Below are 23,238 nucleotides of genomic sequence, written 5' to 3'. Positions count from 1 at the left end.
GAAACTCTCTGGAGTTTTGCTGTTTGCTGCTGCACACTGTACCCACCAGACAAGCCTACCAACAACTTGGGATTCCATCCAAGGCATTTGGCCACGGAAAAGCCCACCAAGAGTTAGTCACATGAAGGAAACAGATTAGAGCCTTGGAGTTCTACATTTTAAAGCTTATTAAATGGCACCTTAATGTCTGTAAGCGGAATATGAGAAAGTAGAAGGAGTTCACTCTATTGAGTCTAATTCTAATGCCATAATTTCTGATGGCCTTGGCTCTTGCTTCTTTAGGAGAAGTAGCTACCCACAGGATAACAATTATTCTTTGTAGCCAAAGTCTACTGGACTTCGCCTTGACACAATTAAAAAAACAGCTAGGTAGGTCACCTGATCCAGTGGTTCCCAAATCTGGGTACCCACATGTTTTTTGTCTACAACTCCCATCACCATGCTGGACCATGCTGACATCACTCTCATGCTCACTAAGGATTATGAGAGTTGTAGTCCAAGATTATCTGAGGACCTAAATTTAGGTACCATTCTGATCTAAGTCTCAGAGGGCAGAATTAAAACTTTTTCCTCTCCTTTTTTCCCCTTTTTCTTTTTTCTTTTCCCATTTTGGATTAATCTGGATTTTAGTTTATTTTTTATATTATATGTAAACTGTCCAGAGTAGACATGTTCTAGAATGGGCGGTATATAAATCTAATAAAATAAAATAAATAAAATCATTTGAGCTTGGACTCAGAGGGCTCCTTGACCAAGGATTTATTAGGCCCAAGTGAAGATTCTGGTATAGCCCTAGTTGTTATCCTCTGCTTATACCTATTCTTTTTTATTTAGAGGCCCTCAATTTTAGTGACCCTCTCCTATGGGAATTATACGTGGGCTCTCTGTCTTCTTCAACTGGATTTAGGGCAGTCCCATCATACCATCTACATAAGGAATCCCAAGGAAAAAATCAGGAGGGAAGCAGCAGCTCCCCATTTGCAAGTATCCTTCCCCAAACTTAGAATTTATTTCACTTACACTGAACACAAAAAAAGACATGACAAATACAGTGGATGCTATGTAAGAATTTGACATGAATGAACTTGTTAGGTGCCAAGGTACGTAAGTGTTTGTTACTTGCCTACGTCACTTGTCCCAAGGTCCGTAGATGCTGACTTGAGAGCCTGCTTCTTGTTTCGATTGCCATGCTTCATTCCTGCCTGTCCCTGTAATGGAAGAGCAACAGAATGACAGCACAGGGCACTTCCATGTTTGCCTGCGGGGCATTTGTGGGGTTTTAATCTGTTCAATTTTGATGTTTGGAACCCATTTTGGGAATGAAGGCATGGCTTTGGAAAGACCAATCACTCATATTCTGATAAAGAAGGCAATACAGCTCTGAAACAGAAACCCTGCTTAAATATTAGATTATGACCAGAAGCCTGAAATACACTTCTCTAAGTTTTACCACAGAATAAAGGTGAGATATAAAGGATAATCAATGGAAAAAATTAAAATACAGCAAATTAGAAGGATATGGAGATCTTTCACATTAAACATCAATGTTCTGTTTTAATCCTTCTTTGTTGTTCACGACAGTCCTGTGATTTCACCTGGGTTGGTCTTCTCAACTTCCCTCAGTGATATCTGTTGTAACCAAACCAAAGGCATAATAATCAAGAATGATGGGAGTCCTAGTTCAGAATATGTGGAAGGTGTTCACACTTGGGAAAGACTGCTATCATTCTGGAACTAAATAATACATTAGCAGCAAATGTTGCATATGCATCCCTGTACATAGTCCAAACGGAAAGGAGCTTCTGGGCATTTGATCAGAATTCGAAAACTCTATGCCTATATTTCTACAGGCTGCCTGTGAGCACATGCCCATCAGAGACAGAGAAAGTAAGTAGACTGCTAAGGTGTTACTGGAGAATCCAGAGCAGCACAAAATCCTAGAGAGAAGTGGGGAATAGAGAGACTATTCAGTTGGCTAAGAGGTGAAAAATGGCACATAATTGTGAATTGGGCAAGAAAGTGGCAACCACAAGATTCTCAACAACTCAGTGTTCGAGTTTTAGGGAACCGGTTTCAGCTCATCTGGAGAATTAAGTAAGACAGTGCACTTCAAAGTGGGAAGCAGTTCACATGGATCAGCTTTGCAGTCCCTAAGTCTCTACCGCACAGGTTAGTATGATCACTTGATATTGAAAGATGAAGCGGCAAGTCCATCCTTGAAAATTCTATCCTTAAAAACAGCCTAAAACAACTTTAAATACACACAGAAATACATAAACAAAATGAGAGTAAAAGGATGGCTGGATGGATAGCTCAGTGAGTTAGATATCTGGTTGTGGATCCAGAGGTTGGGCGTTCAGGTCCCCATTGTGTAACCTAGAAGAGACAGCCTGTGTGGCCTTGGGCAAGCTGCACAGTCCCAAGGGATGGTTAACCACTTCTGAGTATTCTCTACCTGGAGAACCCTGAAAAGGATCACCATAAGAATTTACTTGATGGCATTCTGCCACCATCATCATTATTATTATAATTAAAAAGATTATGTAGTAAGATTTCTGGATCTCAGTCCACTCCACCACATCAGCATCTTTTCTTATTGCATATATTAGGCTGACTGATCAAGATCAGAACCATGTTCAAAACCTTCTGATCCTACAGGTGCCTTTCTAGGAAGCAGCATGAAGTCGAATTCTCAAGAGAAGTTTTTGGCTGACTATTGCATCTGCACTCCTGGATGAAGATGGTGAAGGTGGAGAGTTCTGGGACAGGGGCTGTGAGCATAGCTGCTAGGGCTTTGAAAGTCAGCATTCTGAAGCAGCAGCAAAGATCGAACTACTTACCCTACCTATAAAGTTGGGCTGGGCAACATGTAGTTGGCTGGCCCACGAAAAGGCAATTATTGCATCCTCTGGATCCATTTGCCCTTTGTGCAACAAAAAATGTTTTGTCTTTAAAAGTTGCTTTTCCACTCCTGGGAGCCACTAGGAGCGACAATTCTTGCATTAGGAAAATATCAGCCCTGTAAAGCCCAACTTCCAAAACTTAAACATTAAAACTGGATGTCATCTCCATTCTCATTTCATTTCACGTTTTTGCAATTGCCAAGCCCTTTGCAGCCTCAACCACAGTTTTAAATAGGGCAAAGTTTCCCTTCATCAAGGGCTTGATCAGACTAACCTGGTGTGCTGTATAGCTGGACTGGTTGTGCAACATAGGTGGGGGGCAAATAGAGAGATTGTACTGCAGTGGCTGGCCCAACAAGGAATAGCGCCCATCACCTACAGAAAAAAACAGAACAAAAGAGGTATCAAAAATCACAGTGGTCCTTGACTATCATTTCTATCTTGTTAAGCTGGAATTCACAAAAGGGGACAGAACCTGAAACATTTTCATTGTTTTTTACATCAGAGAGATCTTCATTCTCCTGCATAAGCACATGGACAAAGGGTTGCACTGCTACTGGTGCAATAGTATTCTGAGGCATGTTCTTTAACAATAGAGAACTAATTTTACACCTGTCTAGATAAATTTTTCAGAAGTTGGTGTTTATGTCTCAGAGTGTACAAGACATTGGACTTTCAAAGGAAATGCCACAACTCAACAGTGCAATTTGCTGGCTATTACAACACCAAATCTGTAAAAGCTTAACACAGTGGTTCCCTACCTTGGGTTTCCAGATGTTCTTGAATTAAAACTCCCACAGCTGTGCTGCCCAGACTTTCTGGGAGTTGCAGTCCAAGCCCATCAGGGGACCCAAGGTTGGGAAACACTGACTTAAAGGATAGGCTTGGAGCCCATGCTGCTCTTATTCCTTGTGTCAGAGGCTGCTGGATCTCTGAATGGCTTTTAACCAGCATATTATTTTGGGTCATCTCTCCATAATAGGACTCAGAGACTGTTTTACAGTGTCTTCAAGTTCTTCCTAGAGGGAAGTCTCTGGACTACTCAAGGTCCTGGCCCTGAGTTCGTGGGTACCCTCAGGGAACTCTATCTTATCTCCTACACTATATAACATACACATAAAACTGCTAGGTTGCCTGTAAGTTTGAGATTCAGTTCCACCAATATGCTAATGACACCCAATTCTATGTCTCCTTTCCATTTAGCTCCAAGGAAGATGCTTCAGTTCTTAATCAGTGTCTGATGTTACTGATGGAATTGATGAAGACAAATGAACTTAAGCTTAATTAAGATAAGACAGAGGTGCTTCCAATCAGTTAAAAAGCAGATAGAAAATAGGGATTCAGTAGGGGATGATGTGACACTTTCCCTGAAAATTCATACACTCGGCATACCCCTGAATTCAGTTCTGGGCCTGGACACTCAGACTTCAGTGTAACTATTGTAACTATTCTTTGAGATATCTGCTCTGACTATAAGGACACATGCTTTAGCTACACCCTACCTGGATTCCTGTAATATGGTCTACATGAAGAGTGCTGGGAAATTTCAGCTAGTCCAAACTGCCACAGCCAGACCGCTGACAGTGGCCAGCTACAAGAAGCATATAACTCCCATGCTGTAAACCCCCTAGTGGCAACTCACTTCATTTCCAGACTCAATCAAAAGGATGGCTATAACCTATAAAGATCTACACAAGGCTTGTAGCAGGGTTACCTGAAAGATAAGAGTTGCCCATATGAACCTGCATAGTTTTTAAGATCTTTAAGGGAGACTCTTCGCTCCCCTCCTCACATGCTTTCATGGGCATGTCCAGGGAAGACTCAAAAGGCCCTTTCCAGTGGCTGCTCTGAGGTTGTGGAAGTTTCTTCCATGAGAGGCTAGGTTGGCTCCCTCTCTGCTCTCCTCCTCTCAGCAAGCAAAGATCTTTTTTTTCAGGCAAGCTTTTGTTAACTAAATGGACAGCAGAGATATAAGTTTTATACATCGGTGGCTGTGTTTTATTTGTTTAAAAACCCATGTACGTGCACTTGCACTCATGTTTAAATTGTTTTCAGTTAATATGCCTTTGCATGTTTAGTATTACAATTTGTGTGCTTGGTGGGGGGGGACAGTCTTTCCTTCCCTTTCCATTTTGTAAACTGCCTTGGGTCTCTGAACTGAGAGGACAGGATATAAACGACATGAAATAAAACAACCAACTAACCATAAGATTTTTTTCTCTCCCCATTGTAGCACTGATGCCTTAATCTCCTTATAGCCCATGAAGAAACTTCCACAGCTTCCTCCTTACCTTGTGCTGGGCCCACCGGCCGGGGGAACTGCGTGAGCACCGGGAGGGGGCTGAGACCTGTGCAGACGCTGTTGAGACTCGTGACAGGTGATGGTGTTGGGGACTGGGTAGGGGATGTGATGGGGCTGTTCAACTGGGTGCTGCTGGCCTGGAAACAGGGAAAAAATGGGTTATAGGCTGGGGTGAGTGCAACCAACTGCATCCAGAGCAGACCTTTCCCATCAGACCCCTCCTCCACACTTTCTCTACCTGAGCGCTGGCGTCTGGGCTATAGATGTCTCCAGGCTTCTGACCTCGCTGGTCCAAACTATAGTACTTGCAGTGGTTCCATTGCACCATTGTAGGATTCTGGGGTGGTTGGGGGCCATTGGGTACATTGAGTTGCATTACTACAACACCAGGCCCAGTCGGAGATACCCCTACAAAAGAAGCCAAGCAGAACGGCATCATGTAGCTGCAGATTCCATGCAAAGCATTAGACCTGCTTCTCTTGTGTCCCCACCCCTTGCTAAAAAAAGATGCCCATACTTCATGAGGATTCCAGCTATCATCATTGTAATTTATATGCAGTGTGATTAGTGTGCTGTTTCTACAAAATGACAAAAGTGAAAAATACAACCTGCTGCCATAAAGAACCTATAATCTAAATACTGACAATGGAAGAGGGAACAAAGGGAAAGAGAAGGAAATCAAACTAGAGCAGTGACAGCTGAAAGGGAGTAAGAGCAGCAGCCTGTGCTCAGGCTTTGATGCATAATGTTTCAATGTACAACCCAAGGACGAACAAGTACATTCTGACTTGCAACAGACAGGCAAAATCAGACAGGGTGAAGTGGGAGGGCTCACAACTTTCAACAGAACACCTCGGCAAAGGGAGAAGGTTTAGGAAATCCTTCTTTTCCTGTGTCAACTTTTCACTTTACATTGGCTGCACTGTTTAGTTTTAATGTCTCAAAAAGAAGAAGAGGAAGAGGAAGAAGAGGAAGAAGAAGAGGAAGAAGAGGAAGAGGAGGAGGAGGAGGAAGAAGAAGAAGAAGAAGAAGAAGAAGAAGAAGAAGAAGAAGAAGAAGAAGAAGAAGAAGAAGAAGAAGAAGAAGAAGAAGAAGAAGAAGAAGAAGAAGAAGAAGAAGAAGAAGAAGAAGAAGAAGAAGAAGAAGAAGAAGAAGAAGAAGAAATCACAAATAAGGTGTATTTCTCCTCTTGCTTTGATGAAGGTGGGGAGTGAAGAAAAGCTTGTTTTTTTTTCCTTTGAGGGGAAAATATCCCAGACATCTAGAAATTTGGGTTCAAGTACTGAAAACAGAGAACACAGTCTACTTGTTGAAACGTGTGTTGGTTGTCCCCAGTGGTGTCACAGGCTGGGGTTTGGAAGAAACTAAGCACAATTCTTCAAATCAGGCCTTATCTCCCTTTGCAGAAAAAGCAAGCGGCCAATCTCATGCTGAAAAAGGGAGAAGAACAGCAATAAAGCTACAGGCTCGTGACATTTCAGAGTCATGCTCCTTTCCAGGCAGACTTAGACTGGCCCAACACAAGGCAGAAATCAAAGGACATCAATGCCTCAGACAGGCGCCCACCTGCTCACCTGCACAGCTAAATAATTATGTGGTGGATGCACTTATGTAAGCTCACCATCCCACTGGGAAGCTCACCAGACTCTCATGACTTGAGATCCCCATTCAGGGGAGTTCACCATGGGCACTCAAATAAAATCAAAAGCTTTTAGTGGAATATGCAAAACAGTCACCTATGCAGATAAAACTATTAATTCACTAAATCTACAAATTCATTATGTCTCAATCAACAGCTCCTCACTATCTGGGTCACTATAGCTGACTCTCCTGTTGACAGAATGTACAGTAGCTCCTTGTGTCACAATCCAAACAGCCCCTCTTCTTTAACAAAAACGGGTCTAGATGTTTCCTGCAGATGTCTGCACAGAATGGATAATACAAAATCACGTAAGAGAGTGACTCCACTCTAGCCAGCTCACAGGAGCAACACCTCTTGCTGTATGGGATTGCAATGAATCTTCCATACAGCACGGCTATGGGCACTCAGCGAAATACACTTACAAGCTCCTCTTCAGAACTTTGTATTCAACAGCTCCTTCTCTTTCCTGCTTAAAAAACAGCTTGCGCCACTTCTGCTCTGAGGCTTTTCACTAATTTCTGAAATTTCCAGCTCTTACCAGCTTTGTCTATCCCTTATTCACTTAGAATAAGACCACAGTGCCAGACCTTCTGCAATAAATATCTCTAGCAATTAAGTCTGCTGTTTTTGGAGTCAGAAACTGGCTCCCATCTTAGGCCTAAGAGCTCCACATTTCCTTTCCACTTAGGAACAATGGAGGGAACAACATGCTGTTCCTTCTTCAAATGCAATACTAAGAACCATAATGCACAAGAGGGAGGAAGGGAGGAAGACACAAACCAACTGAGAGAAAGCCAAAAGTTCTATTTAGCAACTAAACTGTTATTGGCATAAAAGTGATCACAGCAACAACTATCAGCTGAAACCATACCCTCCTCAACACCACAGGCTGCTAGATTAAAACTTGCCCTAATGTTAAAAACAAGAAAGATCAAATGGGTAAAATGAACAAGACAGACTATATGACACAATGATGTTGGCATAAACCTGTACTGGTGTAACCCAGATCAGGTCCCGGGAAGATTTAATTTACACTAATTAAAAGCTTCCTGTAGCAAAAAAATGTAACTGATTCCACCAGCAGTGGGGTTTTTTTACTATTAAAGGCTCCCAATCCCCCATCCAAGGCTCCCAAAGGCTTCCCCGGGGCAAAAGGGAGCCCTAGGGAGCCTTGGATCCTCAAATGGGGAGCAGGGGGTGGGGATAGGAAGCTTTGAATTAGTGTAAACAAAATATTTTCAACACCTGATCCTGTATATGCAGGTGCAAAGTTATACAACAGGATTTTGGCAACTGCCTTAGAGAATGATTTTGAGGCACTGTTTTCACTGGCAATTTTTATTGCCAATAAGTAGATTTTATTTCCTATTTCCACCAAAAGGTTAGAATAACTAACCGCTCCATTTGAAATAAACAGCTTTGTCTCCTGGGGTACCCTTCTGTTTTTTGGAAGGTGGGTTTCCTTATCAAGAAGCTAAGTGAAAGCTAAGAAGCTTTCTTGAAAGACATCTTATCCAGCACAATTGCTGCTCCCTTCTCCCAACATACAGGTACAGCAATGCCTTGGACAAATCCTCTAATGGTCCTTCCACGATCTGTGGCTCCACCAAATCTTGTTGGGCTTCAACTCTTAAGAGTCTCTCACCACTGGCTACCTTGAGTGGGGCTTTGGAAATCTAGAGTCTAGCAACACATGGGGACCCAAGGCTGGGAACTACTGTTCTAGCAGACAGCCTTGGTTCATACTACAGAGGCCCAAGAGGTCCCAGAACATGTCCACAAATTCTTTGCAAATATGAAGAGTTCCACCATGCAGATGCTTCTCAGAAGATGTGAAAAGAATTTATCAAAGAGAGGAAACTTGCAATGCACTGCATTAGAGTCACCATGTAATTCATTATTGGGACGTGGTGGCGCTGTGGGCTAAACCGCAGAAGCCTGTGCTGCAGGGTCAGAAGACCAAGCAGTTGTAAGATCGAATCCACACGACGGAGTGAGCGCCCATCGCTTGTCCCAGCTCCCGCCAACCTAGCGGTTCGAAAGCATGCAAATGCGAGTAGATAAATAGGGACCACCTCGGTGGGAGGGTAACAGCGTTCCGTGTCTAAGTCGCACTGGCCATGTGACCACGGAAGATTGTCTTCGGACAAAACGCTAGCTCTATGGCTTGGAAACGGGGATAAGCACCACCCCCTAGAGTTGAACATGACGGGACAAAAATTGTCAAGAGGAACCTTTACCTTTACCTATGTAATTCATTAACTGCACATCTACCATACACAGGCCAGTGAGAGTTCTGAGCAAACATCAAACTCTGCAGAAACGGCCACTGTTGTGCACTTGGCCTAGACAGTACCTGAACTACTGCGGGTGGGAAAACTGCATGGACACTGCATGACCAGCTGCCCTATTGTACTCTGCTCCCAGAAACAGGCACATACGCTGTCCGGGTATGCAATCAGATTTTTGGCTTCAACTGATATACAAATCAGAAAAGGTTCAAAGACAGTAAGGGTATATTTGAAGGTTAGAAGTGATGAACCAAGTAGAGATGTGGGATAATGGCTAAGGTTTACCCAGATTGACATTCCAGCTTCCATTTAAAAAAAAGAAGTCCCATGTTCTGTTTGCCTTTCACTCACACACAGCAAGACAGCACTCTCTGTCTTGTTTTCTGTACAAAAATGCCAATATACTTGATTTCAGTATAGTAACAATATCCTCATTTAACCTTAATTAACAATACAAAGATTAACCACCCACTAGTAAGTGGGAAAATATTTCTCCCTCTCATCTGTACATAATCATTAGCTCACCCTCATATGGACTAACTGTAGATTTCAGTGGCAGATCGCCTGGCTTGGAGCCAAGACAACATACAGTATCTTGAAGGAAAGGAAATGGGTGTGTGCTAGCTGATTCCCAAAGGAAGACATCTTTGCCCACATTCACAGAGAGAGAATCTAGCCATTAACAAATCTATTTGACAGACCAAGGCTGCTCTGTGTTATGAGACTCAGCATATAGGGTCTGAATATGAAAAAAAATAAAGAGAAGCCTGATGAGTAGTACACCATGGCCACCAGAAGATGGGGCCACAAACCTAAATGCAAGATACTGTACTCTCCTGATGGGGAAAAAGGGAGACCCTATTCTGAATGCTGATATACTCAGCAAAAGTAAAAAAAAGAGAAGCCTATGCCACAAGGGAGATGCAAGAGACACAACGAACACTAGATTTTATGTCTGTAGTCAGGAAGAATAACGGAAGGCACCCGAGGACAGAAGGCAAACACAAATATGGGCAGAGATGATCAAGGGTGTTGGATTGACCGGGTTTATAAAGGCAATTTTATTAAACCACAAATCAATTTAGCAGGAACAGGCATATGGGGCAATCAGAAGATCTACTGCTATGTCTGACCAGAATTTCAAAAGGCTATTTTTTAGACATCAAGTCCCTGAATCCCTTAGCTGGCATGACTGCTACTGGAAACTCAAAAAAAGGTAACTTCTAGAGATGGAACTGATGCATTTTCTTTGCTACAAATACAACTAATACTACAAATACCTTTGAGGCTTAGCTAAGCCTAACTTCCTGTTCCTTAACTGGTGCTAGCTCAGAGCTACCTTTCTTAGCCTAACTAAGCCTCAAAGTTTTCCTGGTCTTTCTCCCTGATACATCACATTTAGGTGACACTAATGTATCTGTCAAGCTTAAACTGAAGAAAGTAGGAAAAGCCACTGGGCTAGTCAGGTATAATTTAAACCAAATCCCTTATGAATACTGTACATAGTGGAAGTGAAGAACAGATTTAAGGAACTAGATTTGGTGGGCAGAGTGCCTGGAGAACTTTGGATAGAAGCTCGTAACATTGTATAGGAGGCAGCAACAAAAACCATCCCAAAGAAAAGGAAATGCAAGAAAGCAAAGTGGCTGTCCAATGCAGCCTTACAAATAGCAGAGAAGAGAAGGGAAACAAAATGCAAGGGAGATAGGGAAAGTTACAGAAAATTGAATGCAGACTTCCAAAGAATAGCAAGGGGAGAAAAGAGAGCCTTCTTAAATGAACAGTGCAAAGAAATAGAGGAAAATAATAGAAAGGGAAACACCAGAGATCTGTTCAGGAAAATTGAAGATATTAAAGGAACATTTCCTGCAAAGATAGATATGATAAAGGACAAAAATGGTGGGGACCTCACAGAAGCAGAATACATTAAGAAAAGGTGGCAAGAATACACAGATGAATTATACCAGAAAGATCTGGATGTCACAGACAACCCAAATAGTGTGGTTGCTGACCCTGAGTCAGACATCTTGGAGAGTGAAGTCAAGTGAGCCTTTAAAAGCATGGCTAACAACAAGGCCAGTGGAGGTGATGGCATTCCAGTTGAACTATTTAAAATCCTAAAGGATGAAGCTGTTAAGGTGCTATACTCAATATGCCAGCAAGTTTGGGAAACTCAGTACTGGCCAGAGGATTGGAAAAGATCAGTCTACATCCCAATTCCAAAGAAGGGCAGTGCCAAAGAATGTTCCAACTACTGTACAATTGCACTCATTTCACACGCTATCAAGGTTATGCTCAAAATCCTACAAGGTAGGCTTCAGTAGTATGTGGACCGAGAACTCCCAAAAGTACAAGCTGGATTTCGAAGGGGCAGAGGAACTAGAGACCAAATTGCCAACATGCGCTGGATTGTGGAGAAAGCCAGAGAGTTCCAGAAAAACATCTACTTCTGCGTCATTGACTATGCAAAAGCCTTTAACTGTGTGGACCACAACAAACTATGCCAAGATCTTAAAGAAATGGGAGTGCCTGACCACCTTATCTATCTCCTGAGAAATCTATATGTGGGACAGGAAGCAACAGTTAGAACTGGATATGGAACAATGGATTGGTTCAAAATTGGGAAAGAAGTGTGATAAGGCTGTATGTTGTCTCCCTGCTTATTTAACTTATATGCAAAATACATCACGCAACAGGCAGGATTGGAGGAATCCCAAACTGGAATTAAGATTGCCAGAAGAAATATCATCAGCCTCAGATATGCAGATGGTACGACTCGAATGGCAGAAAGCGAGGAGGAATTAAAGAACCTCTTAATGAGGGTGAAAGAGGAGAGCACCAAAAATGGCCTGAAGCTCAACATAAAAAAAACACTAAGATCATGGCCACTGGTCCCATCACCTCCTGGCAAATAGAAGGGGAAGCTGTGGAAGCAATGGCAGATTTTACTCTCTTGGGCTCCATGATCACTGCAGATGGTGATAGGAGCCACAAAATTAAAATACACCTGCTTCTTGGGAGGAAAGCGATGACAAACCTAGACAACATCTTAAAAAGCAGAGACATCACCTTGCCGACAAAGGTCCCCATAGTCAAAGCTATAGTTTTTCCAGTAGTGATGTATGGAAGTGAGAGCTGGACCATAAAGAAGGCTGACAGGCAAAAAATTGATGCTTTTGAATTGTGGTGCTGGAGGAGATTCTTGAGAGTCCCCTGGACTGCAAGGAGAACAAACCTATCTGTTCTGAAGGAAATCAACCCTGAGTGCTCACTGGAAGGACAGATCCTGAAGCTGAGGCTCCAATACTTTGGCCATCTCATGGGAAGACTTCCTGGAAAAGACCCTGATGTTGGGAAAGCATGAAGGCAGGAGGAGAAGGGGACGACAGAGGATGAGATGGTTGGACAGTGTCACTGAAGCTACCAACATGAATGTAACCCAACTCCAGGAGGCAGTGGAAGACAGGAGGGCCTGGCGTGCTCTGGTCAATGGGGTCACGAAGAGTCGGACACAAATTAACGACTAAACAACAAAAACAATGGTGTCTGTAAGGTAGCTAGAACTGTCATAATATAGAATTATGGTATTTCTAGTTTTTAAAAAGTCAAAAATCCCATCCATAGTTAACTTGTCCAAAGTCTGCGTTTGATGCCTGTTCACTCTTTTATTTGTTCAGTCTGTATCTCACCTTTACACCAAACAGTTCTCAAGAAAGCTATTGACTACAAACCCAATAAAACACAAATGTAACAGCACATTCATTAAAGCCAACTGTGATGTGTTCATAAGCCATCTTATAGATTAAAAGCTTGTATGAAGAAAAACATCTTTGCCTGCTTATGGTATTTTCGGAGAAGAGGCCAATGTACCTCTCCTTCAAAGAGGTTCTAGGGTCAGAACACAAACAGAAAATGGCCTCACCACAGTCCCTGTGTGTTTCATATCTTTGGGTAAGACTCTTAATTCTAGGAAATAGTATTACACACTCAGATAAATCTCTGTTCTTTGACTTTCAAAGTGCTAACCAAATTTTAACGCCCAAAGTGGCAACCATACTTTCATACAAAAATAATGAGGGTACAGCATAGAGATATTTTGTTGAAACAAGTAGATTTAGTGTTGTTTTTTTAAATGAGAAAATAGTCTGTACAGCTCCTAACAATGAGAGTGGGCGAAAGCACTGTAATCTCCATTCCATGAGGATCTACATCTCTCCTTATCTTCCTTTTCTTTTTTGGTAGCCAAAGAGAAGCACTTATCATCCAGATCAGATGATGGAGAGCTGCTTAAGTTCAAATCAGCATGCTTTTGCCAGCCTCTTGGGGAGCCGGTATAGGCAGGGAAAGCAATCCAACCTAGCTTGTTGTCTTTGAGCGAGAAGGTAACCCACATTACCTGAATACTGCTGCTGCATTTGTGGTGGGCTGCAGGGTGAAGGGGACTGGGGCATCTGGTACTGCTCTGTCCCAGGAGGCTGGAGAAAGCTGACAGAAGGGCTGAGGAGGAAAGAGGGAGAGAGCTGGTGAGGCAGCAGAAGCTGCAAGATGGGGAGAAGACAGCTGTGGTTCTCCCGAGAGGCAGCCATCCCCCAACCCAGTGGTGCCTGGCAACTTCCAGCCCATTCATGCCTTTAACGATAATTACTGAGATTCCTCCTCTGATCATCTTTTAATTAAGGGAATGCTTGTTCAGTAGCACTACAGATGGCAGGGACACAACACAAACAGGAGTTCCCCTTCTTTGTCTAGCTCCTAGTAGTGGATGAGCTGCACCAAGGATTCCTGATAGAGAAACAAGGGCACTTTGGGAGTAAAGAGGCACCCAAAGAATTCTGGAAAAAACCCCCAATGCAAAACACCATTTTGAGTTCTTGGACGACTGAAATAGGCTTTACATCTCCTTAGAATCATGCCCGTTTTGGAGAGCATTGCACTTTGGCATGGTCTGAACAATGTGATACCTGATCCTGGCTTATCAGTTATGACAAGGGTGCAAGTAAAAGCTATCTAACTGTTCTCACTCAGACTGGGGATGGCTAAACCTACCATACAGCTTTGCTCTGTGGGTAGCATGTTATTAAAATATGAAAGCAGAGCCTTCTGTGGTTGGTCCCTCCCTCGAGCAAACCAGAGAAGCTAGCGATCATCCTAGTTTTCTTGGCTTATTGTGCCATATGAATTATCCCACTGCCCTCTGCACTGGAACAAAGATACAAGCAACTTTTAGAAATCTGTACATGCCTCTGCAGAAGCCAGGCAAGACAACCATCAAAGCAGCATGCTATTGTCCAGCCACCAAAGATTGCAAGGAAGAAATAGGCCAAATGGTGGCACATATAATTTTACTAGGGTTGCCATAGTTCTGAGGTAGTTCCAGGAGGAGAAAAGCAGATCTGAAGAGCAACTCTCTATTAACCTTATTAAAGGTTTGTTGTGTTTTTAAAAACAAGATGTCAAACTGCTTTTGCTGTTGTTTTTTTTTAAAAAAGACAATGTTTTTATTGCTATTTCTTTCTGAATTTCTGCTTTAGATATTATCTCTTTAAGAAAAGACTGCCTGCATAGAAATATTGTTAATGCATGTAAAGAAATACCCTCTAGTTCCCCAGGCTCTAGTTTTATACTATTTCTATCCAGTTTTTTTCAACAAACCTTCAAAACAAATTGAAGTAAAAATCAAACAAAAATCTGAATCCTAAAACCAGTACTGTAGGATCCCCATATCCATGGGGGATTGATTCCAAGCCCCTCCATGGATGCTGAAAACCACGGATAATAGCAAACGCTATATATATAGCATGGTAAAAGAAAACATATTTTCACATGTATTACTAAAACCGGTCACTAGGGAAGACCACACTATTTATTCTTCAAAAACAAGGATTTTGTTGTTTAAAATTTTTTATCTTTTCAAACCATGAACAAGTGAAACTGCAAATACTGATCCTGCAGATATGGGAGTCCTATTGTATATCAGTTTTCAAAATTCCCAAACCAACTCAGGTAGCATACAAAGTTGCAATTAGAGATGTGCATATTTATATTCGTACAGTGGTACCTCGCTAGATGACAACCTCGCAAAACGACGAATCCGCATGACGATGAGGTTTTGCACTCGCTATAGCGATTCACAAAACAGTGATTCCAATGGGTGATTTTCGCTGGATGATGTCTGGGTCCCTGCTTCACAAACCAATTTTTGCAAGACGACGATTTTGTCACTGATCGGCGCTTTGCAATTGGGTGTTTTCGGGACTGATGCTTCACAGGGCAGCCACTTTAACAGCTGATCGGCGCTTCACAAAATGGCTTCCCTATGGGCGATCTTCACAGAACGATGAGGATTTTTCTCCATTGGAACACATTAAACGGGTTTCAATGCATTCCAATGGGGAAACGGTTTTCGCTAGACAATGTTTTCGCTAAACAGCGATTTCAATGGTACTGATTATCATTGTCATGCGGGGCACCACTGTATATGAATATTCCTGTGCAGTCGTCCACTCATGCATCTGGCGGCAGCCTTACTCATCCTTCCAATTACTCCCGGAGCCCCGCTCTCTTCCTGCTCAGCTGGCCACTCCAGGCAGGGGGAGGAAGGACAAGTATCCCTGCATAGCTGCCGAGTGGCTAGCCGAGCGGCAAGAGAGTGATTGGAAGAATGAGCGAGTCCAGCTCCACAGGGATATTCATATATAAATGCCCCCATCTCTAGTTGTAATATATCGAGAGCCTATCATCATAAACAAGTTTTAATTTGATTCCAAACAACCATTAAGAAAGGAACGCTGAAGATTATCTTCAGAAATGCAGTTCCAACACATGTATTTTGTTGATGGGGTGCTGTTGCTGATTAGGGCTCTTCTAGAAAGCGTTTTCCACTAAACACCTGTCAAGGAAGAGACACTGTGTGGAGCCTTGGGTCATGACATTACCTGGTGCCATTCTGTTGGGCTGGTGGGATAACACTGTAATAGACTGGCATTCCCCCAGCTTGTAGTCCTCCTTGAACAGACTGGTTGGCTGGGACCAGAACAGGCTGCTGAAAGGGCTGCTGGACTACGCCCTGAGACTCATTAGCCACTGGCACCTGCTTGGTGAAACAAAAGACAGGAAAAGAAAACCTATTATTCAGAAAAATTCTGGCAACCTAATTAAAGGAGCCAGCATGTGTAAACAATTGTGAAGGTACATTTGGGTACACCCACTCCAGGATATCAGAATTTGTACAATTCTGAGACTGGTCAGTTATATAAAACATTTTCCTAGGTCCTGACATTTATTTCACCCAAGAGGAAGTATTTAGGCTTTATGGTTGTGGCAACAGACACCCTGCTAAGTGGGGGGCTTACAGAGAATATGTTATTGAGAGAAAGGTGTTTTATATTTAGCACTGCATCCCGTATTATGCTCAGTATCTACTAACCTAATTCCATTCACCTCATTCTTCTGCTCCCTATCCATCCAATGCTTCATGCATCCCATCTTCCTCTATCCTACCTCCTCCTAAGTCATCACAGCAAAAGCCTACAAACAGATGTTGAAATGTGTGAGCTTAGAAAAATGAAAACATAAAACTATCTGTGCCTTCCCTTCCTGCCTGCATAGCAGAGTAAAAAACATATTCTAAAAGCTATTGTATTTTATCAAAACGATTCTATGATAAAGAAATCATCGAGGAAAATGAAATGATTTATACTGCTAAAATAATTAAGCAGAGCACTATTCACCCTTAAACAGGCATTTACTGATTGTAATAATAAAAATAATAAATGTTTGGGCTGCCTAGCACACATGGCTCAATCAGGTGTTCTTTGTGTTTTCTACATGATTCAAACAACTAAAGAAACTGAACAATGTCTGTATTTAGATGTATTTTGCCCCTCAAATTAGAACTCCTCCTGCACTACAGATTTTTAAAACTATTAAACAAGCTGTTATCACTTTTATACATTCTGAACAGAGTTCCTAACAATACCAACATAATTACCTTTTACATTCATTCTGCGCTGGCTGCACATCTATTCAAACATTTAAACCTGTATATACAGCTTGGGGACGACTTTCCTGAAATAGCACCTACTACTATATGCAACTAACTGGGATCTATCCCAAGATAATCTCCAAAGACCTTCCTCTTTGTCAGGGGTCCTCAACCTTTTCTAAACCGTGGACCAGTTGGGGGGTGCGGGGTGCACTCGCACATGTGCGGATGGGCAGGGCACACTTGTGGGTGGTCAGGGCACCTGTGCATGAGGGTAGGCGTGCTTCAGGGGAATGTGTGCAGGGGGGGGCAGGAGATCTGTCTCCATGGCCCAGTCCCGCCACGGCCATGGACCAGCACCAGGCCTCGGACCAGGGGTTGGGGACCCCTGCTCTATGTGCCTTCACCAATGAGATGATGTGGGTGGCCACAAGAGAGAAAGCCTTTCCAGTGATGGCACTTAGTCTAGGGAATGCCCTCCTAAAGAGGTTTCTCACCTGGCATACATCATATGCCAGGTGAAGACCTTTATATATCTCAAAGCTTTTAAAGAACTGTTCTAGAGCTTTTAGATCTGCACTAGAGATGGGGGTATTCGTATTCATATATGAATACAAATTCCCCCGCACATCTGGATGTGTCTACTGCTGCCCCCATCATTTTATGGGCCTTTGGAAATAAAATTACGGAGCTTGATCATGGTGTTATTTTGTCAGGCAGATCACACTGTATTTTGCCAGCCACATATTTGTTAAAGATGGCAAGACTCTCAGAAAAGAGCTGGCAACTCTAATTCAGCACCACCATTGTGGAACACACAATAATTTATCACAGCAAATTGTGTTTGTCAGTAACCCTAAGAGAATGAGAGAGACCATTTTTTAAAATTAGCTATTAACATGGAGCTGCTCTCCAAACCGGCAGGACCATATTGAGGTCTTCCTCTTCCACACCATAGTAGACAGTAATTCATATCAATCCCCTAACATCTTCTAGCTGTGCATTTCTTCACCCTATTTGGCAAGCAACAGCTGTGACAAACAACACATCACCCAAAGGGAAGGCAAAGACCTGACCTTTTTTTTAAATATTAGGACCCTCAGTCCTGCCTCAAGTCCAGTTAGTTCTATACCTAGGTCTTTTAAAAACACCCAAGGATTTCCAAACCAGGTGGCTAGTGCTACCACAAGAGAACTGTCTCTGCCACAGCCCTCCAGCCGCTCACCTTTCCTTTTTTTGGTGGCTACTCACTTGATATGAAGGCAGTGGAGTATATTGGACCATCAGGCCTTGCATCTGACTGCCCATGTTTCCTCGCTGATTGTTCAGGAGGCTCTGGCTTTGCGATTGCTGGACACCCATCATGCTCTGCATCTGGCCACCCATGTTGTTGCGCTGGTTGCTGAGGAGATTCTGGCCCTGGGATTGCTGCACTCCTATCATACCTTGGTACGTCTGCTGCTGGTTGGACATGATTGGCTGTAAACCTGCATCAGGGACAAGAGGCTGAGATGCAATACATTTTGCCACTGGGAGATGCAGCATGGAGGGCTCCTGTTCCATGTTCCAGACAGCTAGGCCTGCCCTCCTTCAGTTTATTCTGTTCCATTTCCCCCAAGATTGTCTGCTCTCCCCACCCAAGCAGCTGGCATTGTGCAGTTACTAAGCATTCTCAGTCTTCACTGGGATGTACTGAAAAGGTCATCCAGGACTTGTCTCCTCAAATATTTTTCTCTGTTTCTGTAAACAGTGAGGTTCCCTTAAGCATGCTAAAAGCATATTTGTGTGTGTGTGTGTGTGTGTTTGTCCATGTGCATGCATTCCCCCCCCCCCAATAATTGGATGATAGGATTTCCAGAACTGAGAAAGAAGTAGGATTTTGTCTTGTTTGGAGGACATTCATGTTATCCTAAGGTAGGGACCAAATTACTTGTTACACTAAATGCTTAGCTGCCACCCTCTGTAACAGGTGCACACTTGTCCCCTCCTGTCATCTCTGCTTCTCTCTTTGACGCCCTTCCCCAATGTAACAATATGTGATATAATGACCTTTTGCATTTTATCCATATTCCTCTATCACTGACTACCACTGATGTAGAGGTAAAACTCCAGATGTTGTGACACTATGGCATGACATAAATTTCCTACAAGATGTTACACAGACTTGCCAAATGTGTGGCTAACATTGTATGGTGGCAATTATATGTGTAGTCTAATTCAGTGGTTCTTAACCTTGGGTTACTCAGGTGTTTTTGGACTGCAACTCCCAGAAGCCATCACCACCAGCTGTGCTGGCTGGGGTTTCGGGGAGTTGCAGTTCAAAAACACCTGAGTAACCCAAGGTTAAGAACCACTGGTCTAATTTATCTACTTTGTCCCAAAGAATATCCAATTCCAGGGAACTCACCAGCTAAAGGCCTGCCATTCATAATTTCCTTAAAGACCAGAAATACAAATACCAAAAGAGTCAGCTTCCCCCAAAGCCTGCCTACACGGTTGAATAAGCATCCTTTAAAATCCCAGCTGACATTTTTAAAATGGATCTTCTCCAATCCATCAGCTAAAATATCTGATATCGATTAAATATTTGTCATTTTTTAAAAAATTGATGTTTCTGTGCAAATGTATTTTAAATCTTTTATTATATCTAGACTTTCAATTGGTTCAAAATTGGGAAAGGAGTACGGCAAGGCTGTATATTGTCCCCCAGCTTATTTAACTTATATGCAGAATACATCATGCGGAAGGCTGGACTGGAAGAAACCCAAGCCGGAATTAAGATTGCCGGAAGAAATATCAACAACCTCCGATATGCAGATGATACCACTCTGATGGCAGAAAGTGAGGAGGAAGTAAAGAACCTTGTAATGAGAGTGAAAGAGGAGAGTGCAAAAAACGGTCTGAAACTCAACATCAAAAAAACTAAGATCATGGCCACTGGTCCCATCACCTCCTGGGAAATAGAAGGGGAAGATATGGAGGCAGTGTCAAATTTTATCTTCCTGGGCTCCATGATCACTGCAGATGGAGACAGCAGCCCTGAAATTAAAAGGCGCCTTCTTCTTGGGAGGAAAGCGATGACAAATCTTGACAGCATCTTGAAAAGCAGAGACATCACCTTGCCAACAAAAGTCCGAATAGTCAAAGCTATGGTTTTTCCTGTCGTGATGTATGGAAGTGAGAGCTGGACCATAAAGAAAGCAGACCGCCGAAGAATTGATGCCTTTGAATTGTGGTGCTGGAGGAGGCTCTTGAGAATCCCCTGGACTGCAAGGAGAACAAACCTATCAGTTCTAAAGGAAATCAACCCTGAATGCTCACTTGAAGGACAGATCCTGAAGCTGAGGCTCCAGTACTTTGGCCATCTCATGAGAAGAAAAGAGTCCTTGGAAAAAACCTTGATGTTAGGAAGGTGTGATGGCAAGAGGAGAAGGGGACGACCGAGGATGAGATGGCTGGACAGTGTCTGCGAAGCAACCAACATGAACCTGACACAACTCCGGGAGGCAGTAGAAGACAGGAGGGCCTGGCGTGCTCTGGTCCATGGGGTCACGAAGAGTCGGACACGACTAAACGACTAAACACACACACACACAGACTTTCAATGGTATGAACACCTGAAAGACCTCACAAGCTTCAAGTGCTGGTGATGCAAAAGGACACAATCTGCTCAGCTCTTACAGGAAAGTTACATTTGTGGTTATAAAGGTCTTTAGTATGCACTTGCTTTAAGACCTTTAACTAGGCCAAATCCCTCCTCTGGCTCCCAGAAAAGGCAATATGGCTGGCATCCCCCTGACAGCAACACACACACTCACACAAACACACATCTCACTTTCTCCCTGTTCTTGTGCTGCATTTGCTGCCTACTTACCAGGCTGTTGTGACTGCTGAGGCAGCTGCTGGCTGCGCTGTGGGCTGTAGGCCACCGGGTGAGAGAGAGGTCGAAACTGCTGGCTAGAGTTTGGGTACTGCCCTGGTGGGTAGTAAGAAACCTGAATCTGTCAGGAAGATAAAGGAAGGAGTCAGTAAATAAGATGGAAAAAAAGAATGAGATGGCAAAGCTGAGCTCTGGAGCCCCAGCAGACAAGCCACACCAGGTGATACTCATTTTAACAATAAACAGACTGGAATGAGCTTCAAAAGGGACAACAGTGGGAGACACAGACAGTCACAAGCAACCTACATACTACTGAATCAGAAGACACAGATATTTGTCAGGGAACCCCAGATCCCTGGAAAATAGACTAAAGAAAAGGTATAGTTTAAACAAAAACAAAAAAATCAAAACAAAACCACAGAACAGCTACCTCCCCTCATTCCAAAAGGCAAAATAAAATCCCTCCCATTCCTTCTGGGCTTTTAAGCTTCTGGCTAATGATACAGAGACAAAGAGAGACATGGGACTGGCCCACAGAACCAGCAGCCACTGGAAATTCAAGGGGTCTCCTCCTGCCACTCTCCTGTAAAAACCATTCTTTCAGAGTTCTCTAGTACTCATACAGGTACCTGGAGAGGGTGGCGGCAGAGTGGGTTCTGCGAAAGCACTGCTGGAGGATTTTAGCAAATCAAGGCTAATGCCTGAGCCCACCCCATCTCACATCCAAAGCCTAAACTAGACAGGATGATTAAATGTTTATATGACTGAAATCTTCTGTCTGTCTCACATTCTGTTTGTGATGGATGGATTTTTTAAAAAAATCTCAGAATTAACTGATGCTTGCAAACATGTGCATATGCATGCATACCCACACACACATGCATGCACACACACACACATGCACACACACACACACACACACACCACTGCTTACTTGCTGGGGAGGCTGCATATAGCTCTGGGGCTGCAAGACTTGCTGGGCGGGTGCTGTGTGTCCAGAGGCAGAGAAGTTGGAGGCTGTGATTGGCTGCCCTGGGGAAGCCATAATGAATCCCGTCTGCTGAGGATGCTGGGACATGATTGGTGGCTGGAACATGGACGAGGACGGATCTGGTGTTTCAGCAGAACCCTGGCGGCTGAGGTTGATTTGGCCAAAGGGGTTGCTGAGTTCATCGGCCTGCGGCCAGAGGACAGGAGAAGGAAGCACTGAGTCATGGTGTCCTCATGGTTTTTCCACCACCAAGCATGTGGAACTCCCAACCACTGCCAGGACCCCTGAAACCAGCTTCAGGGAACCAGGACAAAACCTGACGTTAGGATATGTGTACAGCAACAACCGCTTACACAAATGCCCAGGTGCCAGGAGACGGACTTGTTGAGGAGAATGCATCCGTTGAAAGTAGCAAAGGGGAGATTACCCAATGACCTTTCACATCACGTTTAGTGCCTTGATTCTCTATTGCTTGAAAATATGCATCAATGAAAATAAAATAATTTGATTCTAGATGTGGGGCCATTTATAGTCCAAAATTTGCTCCTTTTCTTTGATACTGTCTATCAGACACAACTGGACACTGCAATTTCTGATCCAGAGTTCTCAAAGAAAAGGGGCTAGCGGGGACCAAGTGGTGTGCCGTCCAAGCCCATGTAAGTTATAAGACAGAGCCTTTGTTATGAGAGAACTGCCCAGAGTATTTTCACTTGTGGGCTAGAAACCTGTCTTGCTAAGATTTTCAAGTTTTTTTCAAGAGCTCCTGTTGCTTCATTTGATCTGCTTTTGAAAAGTTACTCAGCAATCAGATTTTCATCTAAAGCAGGGATTTCCAACCTGAGGTCCCCAGATGTTCTTGGACTAAAATTCCCAGAAGCCTTCACCACTAGCTGTGCTCGCCAAGATTTCTGGGAGTGGTAGTCCAGGAACACCTGGGGACCCAAGGTGAGAACCACTGATCTAAAGAGAAAACATGAAAACACCCCGACAGAGAAGGCTGTGAGAAACAGAGTAACTTTATCATTTATACAGGGGCAAAAGCACAGTGCTTTCTACCCTTCTGGGATACACCTGAGAGATATTAAAACCAGCAACTGTCAGTCTTTTTACCCACCCACTAGATAACAATAAACACAGTCCACCAGGAAATTGTCTTCTGCAAAGAAGCCAAAGTGTTCCCATGCAGCTCTTCCTTCATTTCAGTAAAGCTTAGTGGGGAAGACTTTCCTGTGGTTTGTGGCCCAT

General features: G+C 43.3%; 1 protein-coding gene across 10 annotated transcripts in view; it reads right to left on the bottom strand.

Annotated features, from left to right (window-relative positions):
- R3HDM2 (R3H domain containing 2) overlaps positions 1-23,238 on the bottom strand; it is a 79,977-nt gene that overhangs the window by 4,362 nt on the left and 52,377 nt on the right. For 4 of the 10 annotated variants that reach the window (XM_078384699.1, XM_078384702.1, XM_078384701.1 and 1 more), the window contains 9 exons: positions 21,937-22,179; positions 20,997-21,123; positions 18,374-18,609; positions 16,074-16,231; positions 13,535-13,635; positions 5,444-5,613; positions 5,195-5,342; positions 3,178-3,278; positions 1,124-1,208 (listed from right to left, as the gene is read on the bottom strand). In XM_078384699.1, the coding sequence (XP_078240825.1) occupies positions 1,124-1,208; positions 3,178-3,278; positions 5,195-5,342; positions 5,444-5,613; positions 13,535-13,635; positions 16,074-16,231; positions 18,374-18,609; positions 20,997-21,123; positions 21,937-22,179 (1,369 nt within the window). The remainder of the gene's footprint in view (positions 1-1,123; positions 1,209-3,177; positions 3,279-5,194; positions 5,343-5,443; positions 5,614-13,534; positions 13,636-16,073; positions 16,232-18,373; positions 18,610-20,996; positions 21,124-21,936; positions 22,180-23,238) is intronic. The other 6 variants (XM_078384700.1, XM_078384708.1, XM_078384707.1 and 3 more) reach the window with 3 other exon arrangements.

The sequence above is a fragment of the Pogona vitticeps genome, chromosome 2, assembly GCF_051106095.1.
Source record: "Pogona vitticeps strain Pit_001003342236 chromosome 2, PviZW2.1, whole genome shotgun sequence".
NCBI classification, from domain to species: domain Eukaryota; kingdom Metazoa; phylum Chordata; class Lepidosauria; order Squamata; family Agamidae; genus Pogona; species Pogona vitticeps.
Note: the sequence above shows the minus strand (reverse complement) of the source record. Positions and strands in the feature narration are given on the sequence as shown.